Source organism: Thermobia domestica, chromosome 12 (genome assembly GCF_964235325.1).
Source record: "Thermobia domestica chromosome 12, izTheDome1.hap1.1, whole genome shotgun sequence".
Classification (NCBI taxonomy): Eukaryota; Metazoa; Arthropoda; class Insecta; order Zygentoma; family Lepismatidae; genus Thermobia; species Thermobia domestica.
Window position 1 is genome coordinate 212,371,113 of NC_137465.1, and position 22,815 is coordinate 212,393,927.

General features: G+C 36.3%; 1 protein-coding gene across 1 annotated transcript in view; it reads left to right on the forward strand.

Moving 5' to 3' along the window:
- LOC145667027 (serine/threonine-protein kinase 32B) overlaps positions 1 to 22,815 on the forward strand; it is a 736,066-nt gene that overhangs the window by 633,791 nt on the left and 79,460 nt on the right. The window contains exon 6 of the mRNA XM_081734719.1: positions 10,141 to 10,230. Coding sequence (XP_081590845.1) covers positions 10,141 to 10,230 — 90 coding nt within the window. The remainder of the gene's footprint in view (positions 1 to 10,140; positions 10,231 to 22,815) is intronic.

Here is a 22,815-nt window from a genome sequence, read left to right on the forward strand (position 1 = left end):
AGTTTTCCGTATATTACATACGAATTTGTATGTCAGATACGTCAGCTATATGTCATATACGTCCATCGATATGTGAGATTCCGACTGCCAATATATAGTACTTTCTTTAATGGGAAAGTACATACATATGGAACACTTACAGGGGGAAGTACGTATAAAACATACGGTTTCAGTTATATGTTTGTTGCAGGATGCTATATAGGGTTGTATGTTAAGTCCAATAACTGCAGAACTTACACATGTAACCGAGGGCCTATCATGCGGGGCAAGGTGGGGCGATCGCCCCCCTAAGAGGAAATTGTACATGGGAATATCGAAAACCCAATAGAATTTTTACATTAGTTACAGCAAAATTTGAAACTATGTTTCAAACGTCGCTTGTACTTGCTCCCTCCTTTGGAAACCACAACATGGGCGCCCTTGCATGTAACCTATGTTTTTATGTACGCCACTACGCTTTGTTTTCTCAGTGTGTAATTTTTTTCACGAAAGCCATCCTGAATTTTTTCTTTGTTTTTTCTCATTCACACCAGGACAATGCCAGGATGGTACACTCCGCATAAAAAAAATTGCGACAGCTAACGCCGTGCAGCTAGGCTATCCAATATACACCTTCTTATCCCATAATCGTGTCTGGTAAAGAGACTCCTTCCCTCTCCTCCTTTCTTCTCTCCCATACTAAAATTAGCTACTAACATGAATACAATTCTAATTTCAAACTACACATGTATTAGTATCGATAAAATGAAATAACCAAATCGAGACGAAACAAGATTCATAAGTTAATTTATGGAGAAACTGAAACACACAATGTAAAATTCAAACCAAAGGATGTCTATTACAACGAGGTTCAGAAATGAGGCAGAGAGAGAGAGAAGGCGAGAGAAGAAGAAAAAGAAAAGGGAGAACAAATAAAAATGTGGAATTTTAAAATGAGTAAAAAAAGAACCTAACATTATAAAGTTCCGTTACCAGAAATCCAACAGTAATATAGAAATAACGTTTGTTTTCATATATTTTTTCAGGACTATTCGAATATATAGAGGATGCTTGAAACATTCATTAAGTCACTTTCAAAAAGGATAGAACACTCAATTTACAGTAGAACTGTAGATCTCACAGACACATCTAAGATAATGTCAAAAGTTTAACACATCCTTTGTCCTCGCGTGGTTCGGTTGTAAATTCGGTAGTGTTCATTGGACGTACTGATGCAAACTACATTCTAATAAACCCAGTAGGTAGCGTAGGTCATATCTTCCATTCCAGACTACTAATGCGAAGGGAACAAAAAGAAAAAAGAAAAAGAGAAGAAAGAAAGATAAAATTGAATGGGTCCTATTTTACTGGTAACTTTTTATCAGAAATATGCTATATTAAAAGCCCAAACCGTATCATAATGAAAAGTTACAAATATTCAAATGGAAAATTGGATGTTCCTTATAGATGTAGCAGACCTTGCATGTTTCAAATTTAAACGTGAATAAATCACATTGAATTATAAGATGGAAACAAATTTGTGTCAAACTAGTATAAATAAATTTCTGTTTCCAAATAACAAAAGAGGTTGCCATTTTCTAATCTTTTCCGAAGATTTATCTGTACTGAACATCCAGCATCACTTTCCTCTCTTGCTAATATAACGTTGTAATTTACACAGAGAGAATGAACACGCTGGAGCTCAAACGGGTCAGTGTCAGTCGGATGATGTTGGTTAGCTTATGGGCCACCACTGGGTCGAGGATTCAAACCCGTAGTGAACCGATAATTCGACTGAGACTCGGTAACCCAGATGATAAAAAAGATATTTTGCTTATTCCCTTGCGTTTAAACAGTATTTCTTTCAGAGTTGACCAGGACTGGAGATATTATGTCTAGAGCACGAAAAACACCACGCTGAAGTTGGCAGTTAATTGCATTCTTCAGACCAGGTCTATCGGTCTTGCTCCGTTTTTACTTTGGAACACGCACACGCACATGAAGTGCGTGTGTACGTGAGAAGGAGGGGGAGAAGTGGAAGATGCAACGATAGGATAGGGAAATGTCAAAAAACAGAGAGAGAGAGACGAATATAAATATGAAACATACTTATCATTACAATGTATGATGAAGAACGCACACACTGTTTATTCGAAGTCTCGCCAGTGATGCTTTGTAAGTTCTCCAACAGAAGATAAATCTCTGTTTGCAGCCATTATTTTATGCGAAAAAGTTATACTATCTGGTGGGGAATCGAACCCAGATTTACCGTTAGGAAGGCTGGTACTTTACCACTACACCACCGATTGCTTTACCCAAACTTTGTTCAAGAAATGCTGTAATATTTCTTTCCGAGAACTATAACATGAAAAGTGTTTACTGCAGATCAATGAAGTGTTGCCCTTTCCCAACTAACATTCGTAAATTGTCTCTATCATGATAAAGGTGTTTGCTTCCACGTTCTTAAGCATTGCACGTATAATATGAGAAATCGATTCTTCATTGTCACTTTGTAAAAAATGCAAGCTTGGCGTGAACAGGATTCGAACCTATGCTGGACAGCTGTATTAGTCGTAATTCCATTACGTTACCGCTCCACTACCATGCCACCTGAAGCTAAATGCCAAACATTACTTACTTTAGCCTTGATTATTAAAACGATCAAGCTTCTTCCTGTAAGGTTATTTGCACCTAGATTTATCTTCTGTTGGAGAACTTACAAAGCATCACTGGCGAGACTTCGAATAAACAGTGTGTGCGTTCTTCATCATACATTGTAATGATAAGTATGTTTCATATTTATATTCGTCTCTCTCTCTCTCTCTCTCTCTCTCTTTCTCTCTCTCTTTCTCTCCCTCTCTTTTTCTCTCTTTCTCTCTCTCTTTCTCTCCCTCTCTCTTTCTTGACGTTTCCCTATCCTATCGTTGCATCTTTCACTTCTTTCCCTCTCTCTCACGTATACACGCACTTCACGTGCGTGTGCATGTTCCAAAGTTGAAACGGAGCAAGAGACCGATAGACCCGGTCTGGAGATATAATTAACTGGCAACTTCAGCGTGGAGTTTTTCGTGCTCTAGACATAATATCTCCAGTCCTGGTCATCTCTGAAAGAAATACTGTTTAAACGCAAGGGAATAAGCAAAATATCTTTTTTATCATCTGGGTTACCGAGTCTCAGTCGAATTATCGGTTCACTACGGGTTGAATCCTCGACCCAGTGGTGGCCCATAAGTTAACCAACATCATCCGACTGACACTATGATTCGTTTGAGCTCTAGCATGTTCATTCTCTCTGTGTAAATTACAACGTTATATTAGCAAGAGAGGAAAGTGATGCTGGATGTTCGGTACAGATAAATCTTCGGAAAAGACTAGAAAATGGCAACCTCTTTGGTTATTTGAAAACAAAATTTTATTTATACTAGTTCGACCCAAATTTGTTTCCATCTTATAATTCAATTTGATTTATTCATGTTGAAAATTGAAACATGCAAGGTCTGCTACATCTATAAGGATCATCCAATTTTCCATTTGAACATTTGTAACTTTTCATTATGATACGGTTTGGACTTTTAATATAGCATATGTCTGATAAAAATTTACCAGCAAAATAGGACCCATTCAATTTTATCTTCCTTTCTTTCTTCCTTTTTCTTTTCTTTTTTTCTTTTTTTTTCTTTTTTTTTTTTTTGTTCACTTCGCATTAGTAGTCTGGAATGGAAGATATGACCTACGCTACTGGGTTTATTAGAATGTAGTTTGCATCAGTACGTCCAATGAACATTACAGAATTTATAACCCAACCACGCGAGAACAAAGCATGTGTTAAACTTTTGACATTATCTTAGATGTGTCTGTGAGATCTACAGTTCTACTGTAAATTGAGTGTGCTATCGTTTATGAAAGAGACTTAATGAATGTTTCAAGCATGCTCTATATATTCGACCAGTCCTGAGAAAAAATATACAAAAACAAATGTTATTTCTATATTACTGTTGGATTTCTGGTAACGCAACTTTATAATGTTAGGTTCTTTTTTTACTCAGTTTAAAATTCCACATTTTTCTGTTCTCCCTTTTCTTTTCCTTCTTCTTTCATCTTCTCTGTCTCTCTCTCTGCCTCGTTTCTGAACCTCTGAAAAATAGACATCCATTGGTTTGAATTTTACATTGTGTGTTTCAGTTTCTCCCTAAATTAACTGATGAATCTTGTTTCGTCTCGGTTTTGTTATTTCATTTTATCGATACTAATACATGTGTAGTTTGAAATTAGAATTGCGTTCATGTTGTTAGGTAATTTTAGTATGGGAGAGAAGAAAGGAGGAGAGGAGGGAGTCTCTCTACCAGACACGATTATGGGATAAGGAGGTGTATATTGGGTGGCCTAGCTGCACGGCGTTAGCTGTCGCAATTTTTTGATGCGGAGTGTACCTAACTTAACTGTCCCAGGCCACTTCCTTTATTTTCGCCATTCATTTTTCCTTCACCGGGAAATGTGGTTGCCAAAGGACGTCCATAATACGTGACGGGCTGAAATAGCCGTAGATGCCAAAAGTCCAGAAATACAGTTATTCTTACATTAATATCGTCATTGCTATTATAACATTTCACTCCTTCCCGCCTCTAGAGGTCCTAGGGGTGTCTTGTCTCCACAGTATTTATTTCCAGATTGTTAGTCGTATGAGTATCAAGTTTGCTCCAGGCATTCCAGATTTATGCGAGAACATACATTTATAGCTATATACAAAGTACTATAGATATAAAATGTTCCAATACACTCCTTAAAACAAAAATTTTCAGCAACGCTGCGACATGCGACCGTTTATATTTAATGAATGACCGTTTATATTTTATGTTGCTGACTGGAGAGGGTCGTGAGATACTCAATTTTCCTCATATCCGCTTCTTCCGTAAGGATATGCGTTTTAATCAAAGTAACATGGTGAAAGATCAATTCAGTGTTGATGTTAACTGTGTACAAATATAATTTCAATCGGCTCAGCTGTTTTTCTCGTGATTCGATTAGCGAAAGATCACGTAGATATATATACGTTAAATAATCCAAAGTTGTTCCCTTTAGATTTTGTAAAATATTGTGGATATGAATGAAGTAGTACCTTCGAGATGCACAATTACATTCCTTTATGTATTCGACATGCTTTTCATTCTAGAAAGCCATGGATTCCATCGCGGTAGAACTTGGTGGAAGAAGGTATCAAGTGCATATTGTATCTCTACTAGGGATTTGAACTAGCGTCCTCCAAGATGATTATCCACGGAATGGAACAAGCGATAGTCGGATGATCCAATATCCAGGGAATATGGAGGATGCAGTAGTGTAGAATGGTGTCCCGGTTCATCCTAGCCACGTAGGTCTTAGTGTTGTCCTGTAACAGGAGGACCCCTTTGCGATTCAGAACTGCTGACTCTAGAGTTTGGAGTTTTTCTTGTACACGTTTAACTGCTGACACTACACAGTTTCATTGCTGCTCTGACCAGGTGCATGCAGTGCCCGATGCACGATGCCGCAAGCAGTCCACCAAACACAGAGGAGGACCTTCTTCTGGTGCAGTGCTGGTTTCGGCTGTTTTAGAACTGGTTCATGGGATTCTAGCCAATTATGACGACGCCGTGGAGCTTCGTACAGGACCCACTTCTCATCACATGTCAACACCCTGTCCAGAAATCGCTCCTTCCTCAGACGGGACAGCAAAGAAACACAGGTGTCTGCCCGCATTGCCTTCTGACCTGGAGTCAAATTATGTGGGACCCATCGACCCAACTTGTAGTGTTTTCCAAGTTGAAGGAGGTGCTGCAAATGGTTTCTTCACTCACACTGAATTGTAGTCCCAGTTCCTCACATGTCTGGCCACTGTTCCTCCAATTGCTGCCTGAAGATCTTCATTTCGTACATGTGTTGGTCGTCCGGCACGTGGTACCTCTGCGAGTATTTCGTCACCGTCTTTAAACTTGTTAAACCACCGCTGCACTATCCGCGTAGTCACGACATGTTCACCAGAGACCTGGCATGTCTTCCGCCCCGCTACAGCGACGTTTGATCCCAGTTTGAACTCGTACAGCATACACGCCCTTATGACACGCTGTGGAGGTCGCATGTTCACTCTGTCCTTACGCAAGTTCACGGTGTAACTGAACTGCCACAACCAGGTAGGATGTTGGATATAACCAAATCAACAACTAACCTTCGCTTTATCTCCATTCGTATTCAACTCACAGTGTGAGAGCCAATTGAACACAGACCTCCACAAAAAGCGATAGTAGTTACTTGGTTACCTTTAAAAATAATCAAAACCTTTCATATTATACGTATGTTTTATTTTATTCGAACTAGTAACTATATCAAAAGTAACTGACTTTCTTTATCGTCAGAGTTCTGTTAGTTCAAATAATTGTTTTATAATTGTATTTGGTATAAGTTTGTTACATTGTTATAATTTAATTTATTAATATGATCATAACAATGTAACAAAATTATACTAAAAATGATTATACCTAAGTACAAAAGTTATCAAATTAATGCAACTCTTTATGATAAAGGCAGTCAGTAAATAACCTTTGAAACGCCAATTCGAATTAATTTAAGAAACAAATGGAACATCAGTAATTGTATATAATTAATTACATTCCTCGTTTCACAGTTGGGAGGTACTGCTTCGGAACTCGTGACTAATTATTCTGACGAAGAGTCTTCTGAACTTTTCTTTCAGGTTCATCTAGCGAAGTTGAAGATTACACCTTTAAAAACACAGATATGAGGCGTCTAGTATCAAAATTCGCCACATCCGTTTCACTTAGTTTCGAGTAATCTCGCAAAACATGCGGTGAAGCTCCATATACAAGCGTACAAAGTCCCATATTTGAACTATTTTTTTAGTATGAAATATTAAACTTTTAAATAAAATTCTGTTTGCATGAAATACCTTTAGATCAAACATACAACAAGCATAAGTGTCATTGTTCATTTCAGCTTACCCGAAAATTATAGATTCGGCACTAACATCGGTCATTTTCAATCACTTTTAAATCTCTCCCCCTCCCCTAAGTTGTAACGTCAAAGTGAAATGATAAAAACCATCCCAGGACCGAACCTTATCTTTGTTGCAAATTTGTTCGAGATGAGTCGGATGGTTCAAGAGTTATTAAGTCATTAGGTAGTCGCTTTCATTTTTAATTTTTATATATATCTCCCCCTGTCCCTCTCCCCTAAGTTGACTGCAATGGCGGACCCAGAGGAGGATCGGGGCAATCCCTCCCCCAGAAGAGGAAATTTTTTTTTTTTAATTTTATATATAAATAAAACCCATCCCAGAGTTTGAAGCTCTTAAAAGTAGCTCTAAGTAGCAGTATTACAACCCCCCCCCAGAAGTCCGTCCTGGATCCGCCCTTGGTTGACCGTCAAAGTGAAATGATAAAAACCATCCTTGGCCCGAACCTCATTTATGTGGCAAATTTGATCCAGATCAGTCGCGTAATTTAACAGTTACTAAGTTTTATCCATTTTTATATATCTCCTCCTTCCCCTCCCGTAAATTGTACAGTCAAATTGAAATGATAAAATCCAGTCCAGGCTTCAACCTCATCTATGTTGAAAATTTGATCGGGATTGGTTGAGTGGTTCAAGAGTTATTAAGTTACAAACGTAGTCACTTTCTTTTTTATATATATATATATCAGGGGTATAGAAACAAAACCGGTTAAATCCATTTTTGAATTTTGTCAGGAAAGGAAACAAAAATGATGCCCTTATGTTTCTGAACTGTTGAACAATTTTTTGTTTTGTTTAGGTCACTACTTACTGCAAATGAGTTATAAATCTACCACTAAAGGAAAACAATTGTTAAACAATTCTGAAACATAAGGGAGTCACTTTAGTTTCGTTTCCTGACAAAATTTTTAAAAAATGGATTTAGCCGATTTTGCTTCTATACCCATGATATATAAATTTAAGTGTAAAATGACTTTATAATTAGAATCTCCTTAAATAATCAAAACAAAATAAACGGAACAGTGAAACTTTTTATATTTTTTAAAAACTTTTTGTTCAAAGAACCATACACGTACTTTAATTCTTCTAACCATTCGCGTTCTTTCATTTCCCTTTACACTCTTTCTTTATATTCATACCAATAAAAAAAAATATTCTTGTCTGTCACAGGGGGAGCTACGCTAAAAGCTATTCAGGAAACTACTTGACTGATAGACTCAGAGACATGGGATTGGAACAACACTTGATGGGATAAACTTCGTTGAATGGGTTGCCCTGTGAAGAGAGAAGGCCAATTTTTGTTAGTTTATAAAAAAGGTTATGTACAAAGATTGTAAGATGCGGGAGCGTTTGCATTTCGTTCTGTGCTAATAGATTAGGTAGTAGAACCGTCCTTATTTACGAAGGATTATTTAACGAAGAGAGCTGGCTCCCATTTGGGAAGTTTCTGCCTGATTTCCCTTCCAACGTTAGATTTGAAGGGATTGAAGAGACAAGAAGTGGTGATTGGGGAATTGGTAGCTTTTAATGATGTTCCTCAGCTGCGATGAATAGAACTAACTCCGGTCTGCGATGAGTTCCTGCGTGTAACACAGATGGGTGCGTGTGTGTGTGTGTTTATTTATACAGTGAAAAATACGAGTCCGTTACTTCCAGATAACGAGTAAAGGAAACCCAATTGTTTCCAGTGAGCTACACAAGAACACTTCAGGATCTTCAATACATAAAGGAAAACGGTATTAAATTGAACCAGTAAATTCGAATGGTCACTTATTTATTATGTAAATACCGGAAGTTATTTATGGCTTATATAAGTATAATTATTCACCTCCATGATATCTACTTATATTATACTGCTCACAGTTAGCACCTCTATTTTTACCGAACAAATAATCTGTGATCCAGTAGAACATAGCCAGTGTTTTCAGCAGCTTAGTCATGAAGCAGAAGATAATATTGCATTAACTTACTACAATTCTACTTTGTGATAGATAGATGCTTCTGAAATCATACTTTTTAAATGTTATTAAAAAACTAAATAAATATGAAAATAATAGAAATAAAAACGTACACCCTAAAATTTTACTCCACCTTTTACATTTATGTGTTAATGAGTTAAGTCAAATCTCAATGTACTTATTTTTTAAAAAAGAATGTAATTAGATCCTATTCTTTATATTAAGTTGGCGTAGTAGTAGATACGGTAGAGTGAATTAACGTGTTCCATTTGATATAGGCCACAAACCGATACATCAGTATGTTAAAGTCGTAATTTACAATAATAATAATAATAATAATAATAATAATAATAATAATAATAATAATAATAATAATAATAATTATTGAAAACTACATAAGAAAATTGATTATTAATAAAATACAGCTTTAATATATGCATTAAGCTTCCATCGGTACCTCTGGATTAATGTACCTGTCGCCTACACTGAGCTATTATGCCAGGATTTTACAAAAAAGAAAAATATCGTAGACTCGAAATATAAAATATGAGTTTATGGTCCAAAGCTCATAATCCATACAAGCTCTTCAATATACCTGCTCATTCTTAATATAAAGAATGTATACAATATAAAAGCAAAAACTTAAGTGGATGGAGATTTGACTAAACTCAATAATATTTTTAACAAAAAACAATAACCGAGTTCAATCACGTAACCGACCTGTTGAAAATATTACAAACAGACAGCAGAATGTTACATTAGTGTTCCTAAACGTTGCAGTACGATCCCTTTGTTATTATGCAACCCTAATCACTCTAAAGAATGTATGGTTGCCTATAAGGATACGTATATACGTTTACCGTAGTTAACCCAGAATTCGGTAAGACATTTTTCTGTCTTAGGGGCCGTGGTGGCTCAGTGGTAGAGCGTTCACTTTTGGTGCTTGGAGTCTCGGGTTCGATCTCAGCCCCCGCCAAATGAACCTTGTGGTGGACAAACACCGTGTGTGTGGGTTTCCTCAGGGTTCTACCGTTTCCTCCCACTTTCTTCGTTCCACCATTTCACTCATTTCTCATCATCACCGTTTCCTTTAGCCCTACCGGTATAAACGTGGGACTGAAACTCAAAGATTTCATTTTTTCAAAGTAGGTTCTCAAAGAGCTGCAATTTTAAAGAACATTTTTTCTTGTACTTGCAGGTCACGTGCACTTAACAGATTTCAACATCGCAACCGTCCTAAAGGATGGACAGCTAGCGACATCTATGTCCGGAACAAAGCCTTACATGGGTAAGTTATACTCTTTTTTTTCTTTTCAGGATAACCCGCACCTTCCTACATATATTGTCTATTGTAAGTGGATGATCTATGACGTTAGAGTTTACTGCTTTCATTCACAGAAAATCAAAAGTGTAGAACAAGAATCACACAACAGACCTGACCTTGATAAAGGGAGTAATGGTAAGCAAATAACAACATCGATGTTTTTTTTTTTAAGATACGTTACGCGTGTATCCGTAACAACTTGTACACTGGCAACACTTGTGTATTGAATTCCCCTACCCTACAACTTTCCCTCTCCTCTTTTGCTCTACCTGTTTCTCTCTGTCGTTACTACGATCCTAAAAGCGTACTTCTATGTCACACAGCGATCAGTTGGAATTAATATATGTAGCAATATATTTCACTTTAGTTTTGCTAGTACACAAATATTCCAGAATTATGGATGCTTTAATCATAGAATGCTTATTTTGTTTACACTATATAAACCTATATTTACACTGAATATTAACTCAATACTCAATGGTGTAGATTTTTTTTTGAAGACATGCATTTTCGAATAATATTATAGGTTTTACATTATACCCACTCCTTCGTAACTTAAAGCAATTATGTGAACGTAAAAATACTGTGAATCAATGCACATGAGTCATTTAAGAATTTCCCCATGCAGGACTACACAATAGGGAGGGAGAAATAATGCATAATTATTTTTCAAGTCATAATACCGCGCAAAATATTGCGAATTGAAAAGAATAAAAACGAGTAAAAAGAGAAATAAAATCGGTTTACATCTTCCGGTCGTGCATGTGCTCTAAATTTTGCCGAATTTGAAAACTTTCAAATTTCTACGTTATTTTCTATCTGACTTAACTTACAATATTTAAATGTAATGTCTCTAGTCGAATCTTATTTAAACAGATAATAGTTTACAAAACATAATTATTTAAATTTGTAAACAGGGGCCGCGGTGGCTCAGTGGTAGAGCGCTCACCTCTGGTGCTTGCGGTCCCGAGTTCAAACCCTGCTCCCGCCAAGTGAACTTTGTGGTGGACAAACATCGTGTGCGTGGGTTTTCTCGGCGTTCTCCCGTTTCCTCCCACTTTCTTCATTCCACCATTTCATTCATTTCTCACAATCACCGTCTCCTTTAGCCTAACCGGTATAACCGTGAGTCGTAAAACGAAGATTTCATTTCATTTTAAATTTGTAAAGGTATTCCGCTCTCGTAACTGCTGTCAATTCTAGGAAATTCAGGCGCTTGTTGTAAGAATTGACAGTCGTTGCACGTGGGGAATACCTTGGCCTATTTGAACTATCTTTTTTTTTTTTTTTTTTTTTTTTGTAAGTCATTATTGGTTCGAGTAAGATTTCACTAGAGCTATTATTTTTAAATATTGATAAGTTAAGTCTGATAAAAAGTATCATAAAAATGTGAAATGTTTCAAATTCGGCAAAATTTAGAGGACATGCACAACCGGAAGATGTAAACCGATCTTATTTTTCTTTTTACTCCAATTTGTCTCTCCTAATTCGCAACTTCTCCGCGGTATTACGACTTGAAATGACATTTTTTTATTTTTTGGCCTAGCCTACTACATACAGAATCTTCCATATTGGCAGAACAAAGTAGTACACACCTCAACATCTAGTGCTATCTGGTGAATGCACATTTTCACTACAAATACGTCAAGATTCGTGGAGTCCCACTTGGTTTATTTACCGATAATTCTCTAGATGCAGTCTACATACACGACCAAGTTACAGTGGAATAATTAACAATTAAAATGTCAAACTACAACAATAAAAAGATGTCGCCGGTGTATATACGTACAGATACTGTTTCAGTATTCACCTGATGGAACTGAGAAAAAATCCTCACTCAAAATGGTCATCTACAGGATTCGAACCCCAAACCTTCCGATTACTAAACAAAGAACACTAAGCACTCACCTAAGATCCCAAGGTCCCGTCCTTAGTACGTCATCATCATCCCACGGAAGGCAATGACAAACTACCATGGGTTCATCTTGTCCACGGCTCTTCGGGCACAACACCACATCATAATCATCACTGAGGGAACTAGGTCATTTAAAATGCCTAACTTTGTGATTTGTAGTACATAAACTGCTACTCAACAAGAGCTGGTATGATTGCAAAATCACGGCTTGTTTCCTTGTTTGAGATATAAATTTGTGCGAGGGGGCGGCAAATTATTTAGAGCACAGGGGCGCAATGACAAATAAATATGGGTCTAGATATAGGATATACAATATATTATAGTAAAACCAGTAATCCCGAAGAACGATACTTAGTAGGAAAGTGCTTGCTTCAACCGTGATGTTTTCAGGTTTTTCCCAGACTAAATAATTTCTTGTGGAAAATATCGTGTTGACAGAATTTATTCAGGGGTTTCCTATTTATTCCTATTTTCTCATTCCACTGGTTCTTTCATTATATTTATTACATTTTTCACTTTTGCTCTTGAGCCTACCAGGGCTTAACCGTTGGAATTTAAACGGATAATTCAACTTCTTAAATAGTACAAATCGAAAATACATATCAACCGCCATGTGTGATGTTAGTTTTCGAGCAAAAGTGCTCGTTGCAGAAGCTGAATGGCAGGCAACCTGAAACACAGCAAGGATTTTTGGGTTGCCTACCACGTTAGGCTACATGGTTCACTACAGGTATAAGGTAAGACTTATTATTAATCCATGTTATAAAGGGGAAATATCTCTGTGCCTGTGAATCAAGTTAATTCCTAATCGTTAACAATCGATGCTCCGCTACGTTCGTTGCCTGCTTATCTCTATTTAAATATGTATAGTGATGATGCTGAACATGAACATGCTCTATTTTTTATTATCAAGACAATGGTCGTGAACTCTGGTACAGTCAGATGATCACGCGAAATTAAACACTACGGAACTTGTTGCAGTAAAAAAAAAAAAAAAAAATGTATAATCTTTTCTAATAGGCAACCAACAATGCTTTGGCTGCTGTATTGGTTGAATATAAGTTAGGGAACATCATCGATTCTAAACTATATAGTATGTTGAAGCTTGCGTTTGCCGTGGAGATGTCAACGGATTGGCTCTATTAACGAACTAGACTGGGACAAAGTACCTGGGAGACCCGGGTTCGATTCCCAACGGGAGTTCATGTAGTTCGGACCCCACTTTAAGCTGTAGATCCGTGTATCATATAGCCTTGCTGCTGAAGGAACGATAAAGTGAAAATAAAATCAAGACAAAAATCGACTGAAGTAAATCGTTCTAGTTTCTCCATTGCAAGAAACAGAATTTTAAAATTCATTCTCGTTCTAGAGATCGTAGCCTAATGCGTAGTCAACTTATCACACATTGAAGCTTACCGGGTTGACTAACATACAGGGACGGATTAAGATTACCTTAGTCAGAAGGTACGCTCTGGGAACATGAATTTTCTCGAAGTTCTTAAATTTTATTTTACACAGTACAATATAACAGTTAGAGCAGGTCCATCATAATACAATATCAGATTTCTCTTTCTATTAAAAAGAATAGGAAAAGAAATGAAAGTTTATTTGATTAATTAGTAACACGCAAGTCGACTGCTAATTTTAGTCTTTCTGTACAAAAAACAGAGTTGAGTTGATTTTGAGTTTAACGTCCCTTTCAGCAGCGAGGCTATATGAGACATGGACCTACTGATTAACGTGGAATCCGAACCACATGAGCTCCCGCCGGGAATCGAACCCGGGTCTCCCACGCCAAAGGCGCGTATGCTAACCGCTTAGCCACGTACACAAAATAGAGTTAAATCATTTGTTCTCCTATAAATATAAACTACATTTTTATCATGGGCGTGATTAGGAGGGTGCGGGTGCAATTCTGAGTGGATCTCCGCACGTCTGTTTTTTGAAGAAAGATAAAATTGAATTTATAAGTGAGGGTGGAAAGGCATCATAAATTTTAGTTCTGAAATTATCAGGTAGCTTCCAAATTATGTTGTCTAAGATCGCATAGACGGAAAGAAATCAAAAACAACTGTGACAGTTTTTCACTAACAACTCGTGCGATTTTATTCATATTTCATAAGTAAATATTTCACTAAATTATCCTGTAACGTGACGTAATCCATTTGCCCTGAAACATTCTAAAAGGATTAGTTTAGTTTTAGCGGTGAGATTTTCACGAACGAATTTTTTTTTCAAAAACTTCTCTGAAGAATTTTGCTCATACTTTATAAACATATATACTTTGCACAGTCACGAACATTAATAAATGGAGGTTGGAGCCATAAGAAATAATGGCTTTAGCCTCCATTTATTAATGTTCGTTACTGTACAGAGGCGGTTCTAGAAGGTAAAAACTAAGGGGGGCCAGTGAGAACTTTCAAACTATAAACTTTCTAAAATATATAAATAATAGCTTAAATTATTTTTGTTACTCAAAAAGTGGGGGGCCTAGGCCCCCCGGTCCCGGCCTAGATCCGCCACTGGCTTTGTATATTTCGTTAACAACACTACAACAGACGTAAGCTTTTTTTGTTTTTTAAGATCAACGGAAAATTTACTCTTCTGAATTTTGTTCAGGTGATTTTTTTGTTTTTCAAAAAACCTGCTCAGTCGGTTTTGTTCATATCTGAGAAACAAATTTTAACAATTCTATAACATTATTCAGCAAAGATAAGGGATTATGCACTTTTATGATGAGTTTTGCAGATAGTTTTTATCAAAAACTGCTCAGGCTATTTTGTTCAAATTTCATAAGTAAATATTTTACTAATAACCCTGTATAACGTGACATAAGGAGTTTCTTCTGAAGATATTCACAACGGATATTTTATTTTTGGGGTTTGTTGTATGAGCTCTTGCCAGGAATCGAGTCTGGGTCTCTTTTGGTGCCTTTGGCTTGGGATGCTTGAGTATGATTTCCGACGGGAACTCATGTGGTTTGGAACCCACGTTAAACTGTAGGTCCACGTCTTACATAGCCTCACTGTTGAAAAGGATGCTAAACTCAAACGTTTAAATCTAAATATTAATGTTGTTTCGGGATGGTTTCCTCAAAAGCTTCTCAGCCGATTTGGTTCATGTTTTATAAACAACTCTATAATGCGATGTGAATAGTTTCTTCTGAAAGTATCCTCAAGGACTTATTCTTGAGCTGAGGTTTTCAAACTATTAAAAAAAAAATACTCAGGCAGGTTTGCTAATCTAAAATTGAAAGTAACTGTGTTTGTGACTTAATAATTCTTCAACCACCCGACCGATCTCGATCAAATTTTCGATATAAATGAGGTTTGGGCCTGGGATGGTTTTCATCACATCACTTTGACAGTGCAATTTAGGGGAGGGGGAGATATCTAAAAATGATCGAAAGTGATCGATCATAGTATCGAATCCACAGTTTTTGGGGTTTGCTGAGACGAACAGTAACACTTCCGATGCCGTTCAAATCGAAATTCAGCTCCCATTAGTATTTTATGTACAAAATGAAACGTATTCTCCACGTGCGCAGAACGGGTAATCTGCTAGTATTTTATAGTAAACACAATAACAAACTTAGAATATGATATATGTCATTTCAAGTGAAAAGTCAACAAGGAGTACTTTAACCTTGGGAGTAAATTTTCTTCGAAGTTTTCTAATTAAGTATAATATAATTTTGTTGGTATTTCATAAATAAACGTTTTAGTAATAATTACAACTTAATTTAAATTTTATTAATGGAAATGAGAAAGTTTAGTACTGTGGCCCATACATATCTCTTTATTTTATTTTTCTTTAAATATATATTTTTAAATTGATTTCTAGGATATATTTAATTAAATAGGTTTATATACTAAAGAGTATTATGCTTACTTAATCTAATCTACCTCCATTTTACAATCATGCATTAATAGCAATATTAAGAACCCCCCCCCCCCTCATATTTACCTTCCCAAGATCAAGGATAAAACAGTTTGTTGATATTTGCGGTGAAAGAAATTGTGGCAAAAAGATAGTTAATAAAGAAAATTAATCATAGTTCCATAACGCTACTAAATTTCTGAATGACTTACAATACGACTTCAATAAATACAATTTCATAATAGGAAGCAGTGTTTCTTTCAGAAACAATGTTCCGGAGGGACACACTTAGTATTTCGGGAAGGCTCTACTGATACTATTCTATTTATTATTATATTATAGACGTATTATTTTGGTCTGCTCCGGGAGGCATTCTCAGAGCTAAAGGGAGCCAGTGCCCCACAAAAAGAGGTCTGGAAGAAACACAGATAGGAAGTCTCTCAGGAATTTATGCATAACAGAAGTGTGAGTTTTTGAAATAAAATGAAATCTTTCAGTTTAACGTCCTTCGTTTACGCCCTTTAGGCTAACAGAGATGATAAATTAGGCAAGTGAATTATGATAGAAGAATTAATGGATTGTGGGTGGAGACGCGAAAACCCTGAGAAAACCCAGGGACACGATGTTGTTTACCACAAACGTATTTGGCCGTCGATCGAATCAAGAACCCCACGCACCAGAGGTGAGCACTCTACCACTGAGCTATCATGATCCCCCCTAGTATTAGTTTCTGTACGGATTAATAAACGTTTTCGAAATATCCGTTATTATTATTATTATTATTATTATTATTATTATAGTTAGTAGCTTGAGTGATGGTACATAAATAAAATTGTTTGTCATCAGTATAAAATCTAAGTAATTATTGATGTAGAGCGGTTTAAAATCTTTAATGACTTGTGTTGTCTCAAATATATTTATAGCTCCTTCCTTTCCTAAACTATTGTGAATGGTTACTTGCCTTGTTATGCATTATGGTAATAGTTTTGTGGACGTTACAAAGCCAAATTTAAGTGTTTCTGCGCCGCCGTACGTTAGTTCTGATATGTTATTTAGAGGATCTTAAAGTCTCCAAAACCATAATTAGGGAGACTTTCGGAAGGGAAATCTTCGCAAAAAGAAATCTCAAATTTACAAACTTGATGAGCGTATTCTTTAGCAGGCTTGCACCCAGGATATTTTGTTGGGAAGTGTCCAACCTTTGCGGGGGAAGTCCAATGCTACAAGCCACTACGGCTATGTAGTGTTCACCGGGTATTATTCTGCACCCAAAATAAAAAAAAAGATAAGTAATTGTAAAGTATCTTTACCTATATTTCACAAAAAAAAATGTTAGAACTAGATTGTTTTTATAAGAGAAAGAGTACGGATGAAGTGATGTGATGTGATTTTAGTTTAGCGTCCCGTTCAGCAGCGAGGCTATATGAGACGTGGACCTACTGATTAACGTGGAATCCGAACCACATGATACGGATCAAGTGTAAGATCAAATTTTCATTCTACTACTTCACTCATTTCGCTGTTAAACAAGTATGGTACTTCACTCATTTCGCTGTTAAACAAGTATGGTACTTCACTCATTTCGTTGTTAAACAAGTATGGTACTTCACTCATTTCGCTGTTAAACAAGTATGGTACTTCACTCATTTCGCTGTTAAACAAGTACGGTACTTCACTCATTTCGCCGTTAAACAAGTACGGTACTTCACTCATTTCGCTGTTAAACAAGTACGGTACTTCACTCATTTCGCTGTTAAACAAGTATGGTACTTCACTCATTTCGCTGTTAAACAAGTATGGTACTTCACTCATTTCGCTGTTAAACAAGTATGGTACTTCACTCATTTCGCTGTTAAACAAGTATGGTACTTCACTCATTTCGCTGTTAAACAAGTACGGTACTTCACTCATTTCGCCGTTAAACAAGTACGGTACTTCACTCATTTCGCTGTTAAACAAGTACGGTACTTCACTCATTTCGCTGTTAAACAAGTATGGTACTTCACTCATTTCGCTGTTAAACAAGTATGGTACTTCACTCATTTCGCTGTTAAACAAGTATGGTACTTCACTCATTTCGCTGTTAAACAAGTATGGTACTTCACTCATTTCGCTGTTAAACAAGTATGGTACTTCACTCATTTCGCTGTTAAACAAGTACGGTACTTCACTCATTTCGCTGTTAAACAAGTACGGTACTTCACTCATTTCGCTGTTAAACAAGTATGGTACTTCACTCATTTCGCTGTTAAACAAGTATGGTACTTCACTCATTTCGCTGTTAAACAAGTATGGTACTTCACTCATTTCGCTGTTAAACAAGTATGGTACTTCACTCATTTCGCTGTTAAACAAGTACGGTACTTCACTCATTTCGCCGTTAAACAAGTATGGTACTTCACTCATTTCGCTGTTAAACAAGTATGGTACTTCACTCATTTCGCTGTTAAACAAGTATGGTACTTCACTCATTTCGCTGTTAAACAAGTATGGTACTTCACTCATTTCGCTGTTAAACAAGTATGGTACTTCACTCATTTCGCTGTTAAACAAGTATGGTACTTCACTCATTTCGCTGTTAAACAAGTATGGTACTTCACTCATTTCGCTGTTAAACAAGTATGGTACTTCACTCATTTCGCTGTTAAACAAGTATGGTACTTCACTCATTTCGCTGTTAAACAAGTATGGTACTTCACTCATTTCGCTGTTAAACAAGTATGGTACTTCACTCATTTCGCTGTTAAACAAGTATGGTACTTCACTCATTTCGCTGTTAAACAAGTACGAAAGAAGTTTGAAGTCTTCAAAAGCAGTACTTGGGGAGAATATTGGAAGAGAAATCTCTCTCACACGCTAACTCTATGGTCTATGGAATCCGGAGGTTCAATGCCGTGTTCACAAAAGTTATCTAACGATTACTATCCTTAGCCAACTGCATCTAATTTCTACTTTGTATTCCTATTTCTGCTAGACCCATCTTAATATTGTCGTCCCATCTGCGTCTAGGTCTACCTAATGGTCGTTTTTCCGATTGATCTTCCAGTTAACACTTTGAAAGCGTTCCTACTTTACTCCATTCTGGCTACATTACCTGCACACCTGAGCCTTCTAGACCTGATGATCCTAACAATGTTTGGTAAACCGTGTAAATTATATAGTTCCTTGTTATGAAATTTCCGCCATTCCCCATTCCCGTTCCTCTTTCGATCCGAATATTCGTCTCCGGATCTTGTTCTCAAATACCTTTAGTCTACGTTCATCCCTCAAGAGTAAACGGTCATGTTTCGCAACCATACACAACAAAAATACTGTTGTGTTTTTAATGTTATCGTAACTGCGGTAAACATATACACATTTTTCAAGATACAACACTGAAAGAAAAGAAATGAAATGAAAAACGTTCCACGATTCTGTCCTTTAGGCTAGGGGAGACGATAATTAAAGCTAGTGAATGATGATGGAAAATTAGTGTGAAATGATAATGTCGGAGGAAACAGGAGTATGCCGGGAAAATCCACGGACACAATGTTGTCAACCACAAACTTACTTAGGCAGTGATCGAACGAGAGAACTCACGTATCAGAGGTAAACCCTCTACCAATGAGCCACCACGCCCCCCCCCCCCTGAAAGAATGGTTTCTTTATTTAGCGCACCAGCACACAGACAAACACAGCACACTTCATAGAAAACTTTTATACGAATAGAAATCTAGTTCATAATATCAAATGTCTTCAGTTCATATCAAAGTCAGTCAATATGAAACTGTATTGGGAAGATTTGTGGTTAATTTTTTTTCTCTAGTGGAGAAGTCAAACCACATCGAAAGGAATTATTTTCCTTAATGGAAATCCACCTACGTTACGCCAAAAACTAATTATCTTGATATACCAGTTTTTTCTTTCTTTTTTTCTTTTTAATCAAACGCCTACAATAGGAAACTTGAATAACTTGTTTCTTGTGTTACACGATATAAAATTACAATAAAACCGTAGCTGCATTATGTTATTTTTCTTAAGAGGAATTTATTGATTAATGATTTTTAACTCTACTAGATGGAGCTTCTTGCATAAGAATCTTCATCCCAGCGAAATTAAAATACCGCTAATTTTACAGTAATTATGTGATATCTTCAAATAGATAAAAGATAATTGAAATATGGAACAAGGGCGCCCTAGACAATATTATTTTGCATGAGGTACCGTTATCACAAGTCACCTAGTGGCTTTATGTTTTCAGCTGTTTAGAAACGCGGAAATAAATGCCAATTTTCAAAATGGCTCGAAATCAGAAGCAGATAACTGAGTCATGATAACGGTTTCTCATGTAAAATGATATTGTCTAGGGCGCTCTTGTTCCACATTTCGATTATCTTTTATCTATTTGAAGATATCACATAATTAATGTAAAATTAGCGGTATTTTAATTTCGCTGGGATGAAGACTCTTAAGATAATAAAAATAATATACTGTCATTTTAACGTTCTCGCTTTCTTTCTGAGAATAAAAGATTAAAAAAAAATAACTACGGTAGTAATCACGCATATGAGATTACCAGTTTTCTTTCTGGCATACACTGAGAAAAAAAAACATGTGTGGTATACGTAAAAACATAGGTTAGATGCGTAAATCCAATAGTTTTTGGACTTAACGTACGACTACAGGCAAGGGAGTCAATTTCTGTGTAAATTTGGGGGGTCCATTCAGATGCAGAAGGCATATATATATATATATATATATATATATATATATATATATATATATATATATATATATATATGAGGATTTTAAGACAAATTGCATTCAAATTATGACAAATATTGTATATTCATAAATATAATATGGGGCCCACATGAACTTTGGGGGGTCCGGGCCCTCCGACCCCCCAGGATCGGCGCCCTTGACTATAGGTAACATCCTGGCACAAAGATATAACTGAAAACGTATGCTTTATAATTCTTTCAGTATAAGTATTCCATCTATACGCACTTTCCGTATGAAAGAAGGAACTGTATATAGGCCATCTGGATCTCACATACAGATGGACGTATGTAACATATAGTTGACGTATGTAACACACGTATACGTATGCAATATACTGAGAACTGCAGACATCCAGACATCCTGGAGCGGCATGATGTAACATGTAAGTGGGGAAAAAGGCAGTACGTAGGTAGCATATGAATAACATATGTTCCATACAGATTTCCGTAATGAACATAAGGATCCCGTATATTTGTGTAATATATCGCTGTCCGGATAACGGATTTTTCTTACTGTGCTTTCTGTATCAATTTTAAACATATTCAACATTTTTTTTATAATTTGCTGAAGATATTACATTTATAAAATTCGTTGTCTTTTTTCATAAGTGAGAAGTTTCTGTATTCGTCTATTAGTTAATTATCTTGGTATCAATTGTTTAATTTTGGTTGTCGATATTTATGTTTGGTAGAATAACTAAGAGTACCCTAGATGCAGTTGTTATCTCTTCATGTCTCGGTAAAGACATGTGGATACTATCACTAATTAGTGCTTAATTTGTGTCGTAAAATTTAGAATGTATTCTCCATTAACAACAAAAGAATCAAACAACAGTGGTGGGGGACTAATTTCACGCTAGCCCCCACCCACTAATTTGAATCCGACTCAAACTTATGGTAATATTTAGTGCTCAATTCGTGTTGATTTGTGCCGCATATTTTACAATTTGTGCTATACCAAGAAGGGGGAAATGAGTGACGATGATTTGGTGGGAGTAAACGTAACCCCCCACCAACTCCGATCTGATTCAAACCGGAGCAAATATGTAGTGCTCAATTTGTGCTGATCTGTGGCATGTGTTTTACAATTTATGTTATACCAAGAACGGGAAAATGAGTAACGATGATTTGGATGGGGTGTGAAGTTAGCCAATGAAGTTAGCCCCACCTATGCCAATATTTATTGTTTTTTTTTTTTCAATTTGTGTCGTAGAATTTACAATTTGTACTCAAACGATTATTTAATTGTACATGGTTAATTACAAGGATAGAATGGAAGAATTAAAAATTAATCCTCACATTTTCTGAACTGAAAATATAACAAATCTCTCACTGTCATGGATTTGGCTTCTGCTATTTGTATTTGTGCAGCATAAATCAAAATTTGTGCTCAAACCGTTAATTGGTTATAAGGCATTAATTAAAATTTAAAAAGAGAAGGATGAAGTATTTACATTTTGGACGGAAAAAAATGAAATGCGATCTTTAAGTTTTACGTCCCACGCTTATGCCGGTTATACTAAAGAAGACAGTGATTATGAGAAATGAATGAAATGGTGGAATGAAGAAAGAGGGAGGAAACTGGAGAACCCCGAGAAAACCAACGAGCACGGTGTTTGTCCACCACGAAGTCCACACGGCGCAAGGTGGGATCGAACCAGGAACCCCAAGCACCAGAGGTGAACGCTCTACCACTGAGCCACCGCGCTTCCATTTTGGACGAAAAGTCATTCCGTTGATTTGGTTTCGCATACTTGTATTTGTGCTGGAAAAACAGAATCTGTGTTCAAACTGTTAATTAGTTATAAAGCATTAATTAAAATTTGGACGAGGGGGGGATAAAACTTTAACCACCATACTTATTATTATTATTATTATTATTATTATTATTATTATTATTATTATTATTATTATTATTATTATTATTATTATTATTATTATTTTATTAATTTGGGATGAGGGAACGGTAGCTCAGTGGTAGAACCCTTACCT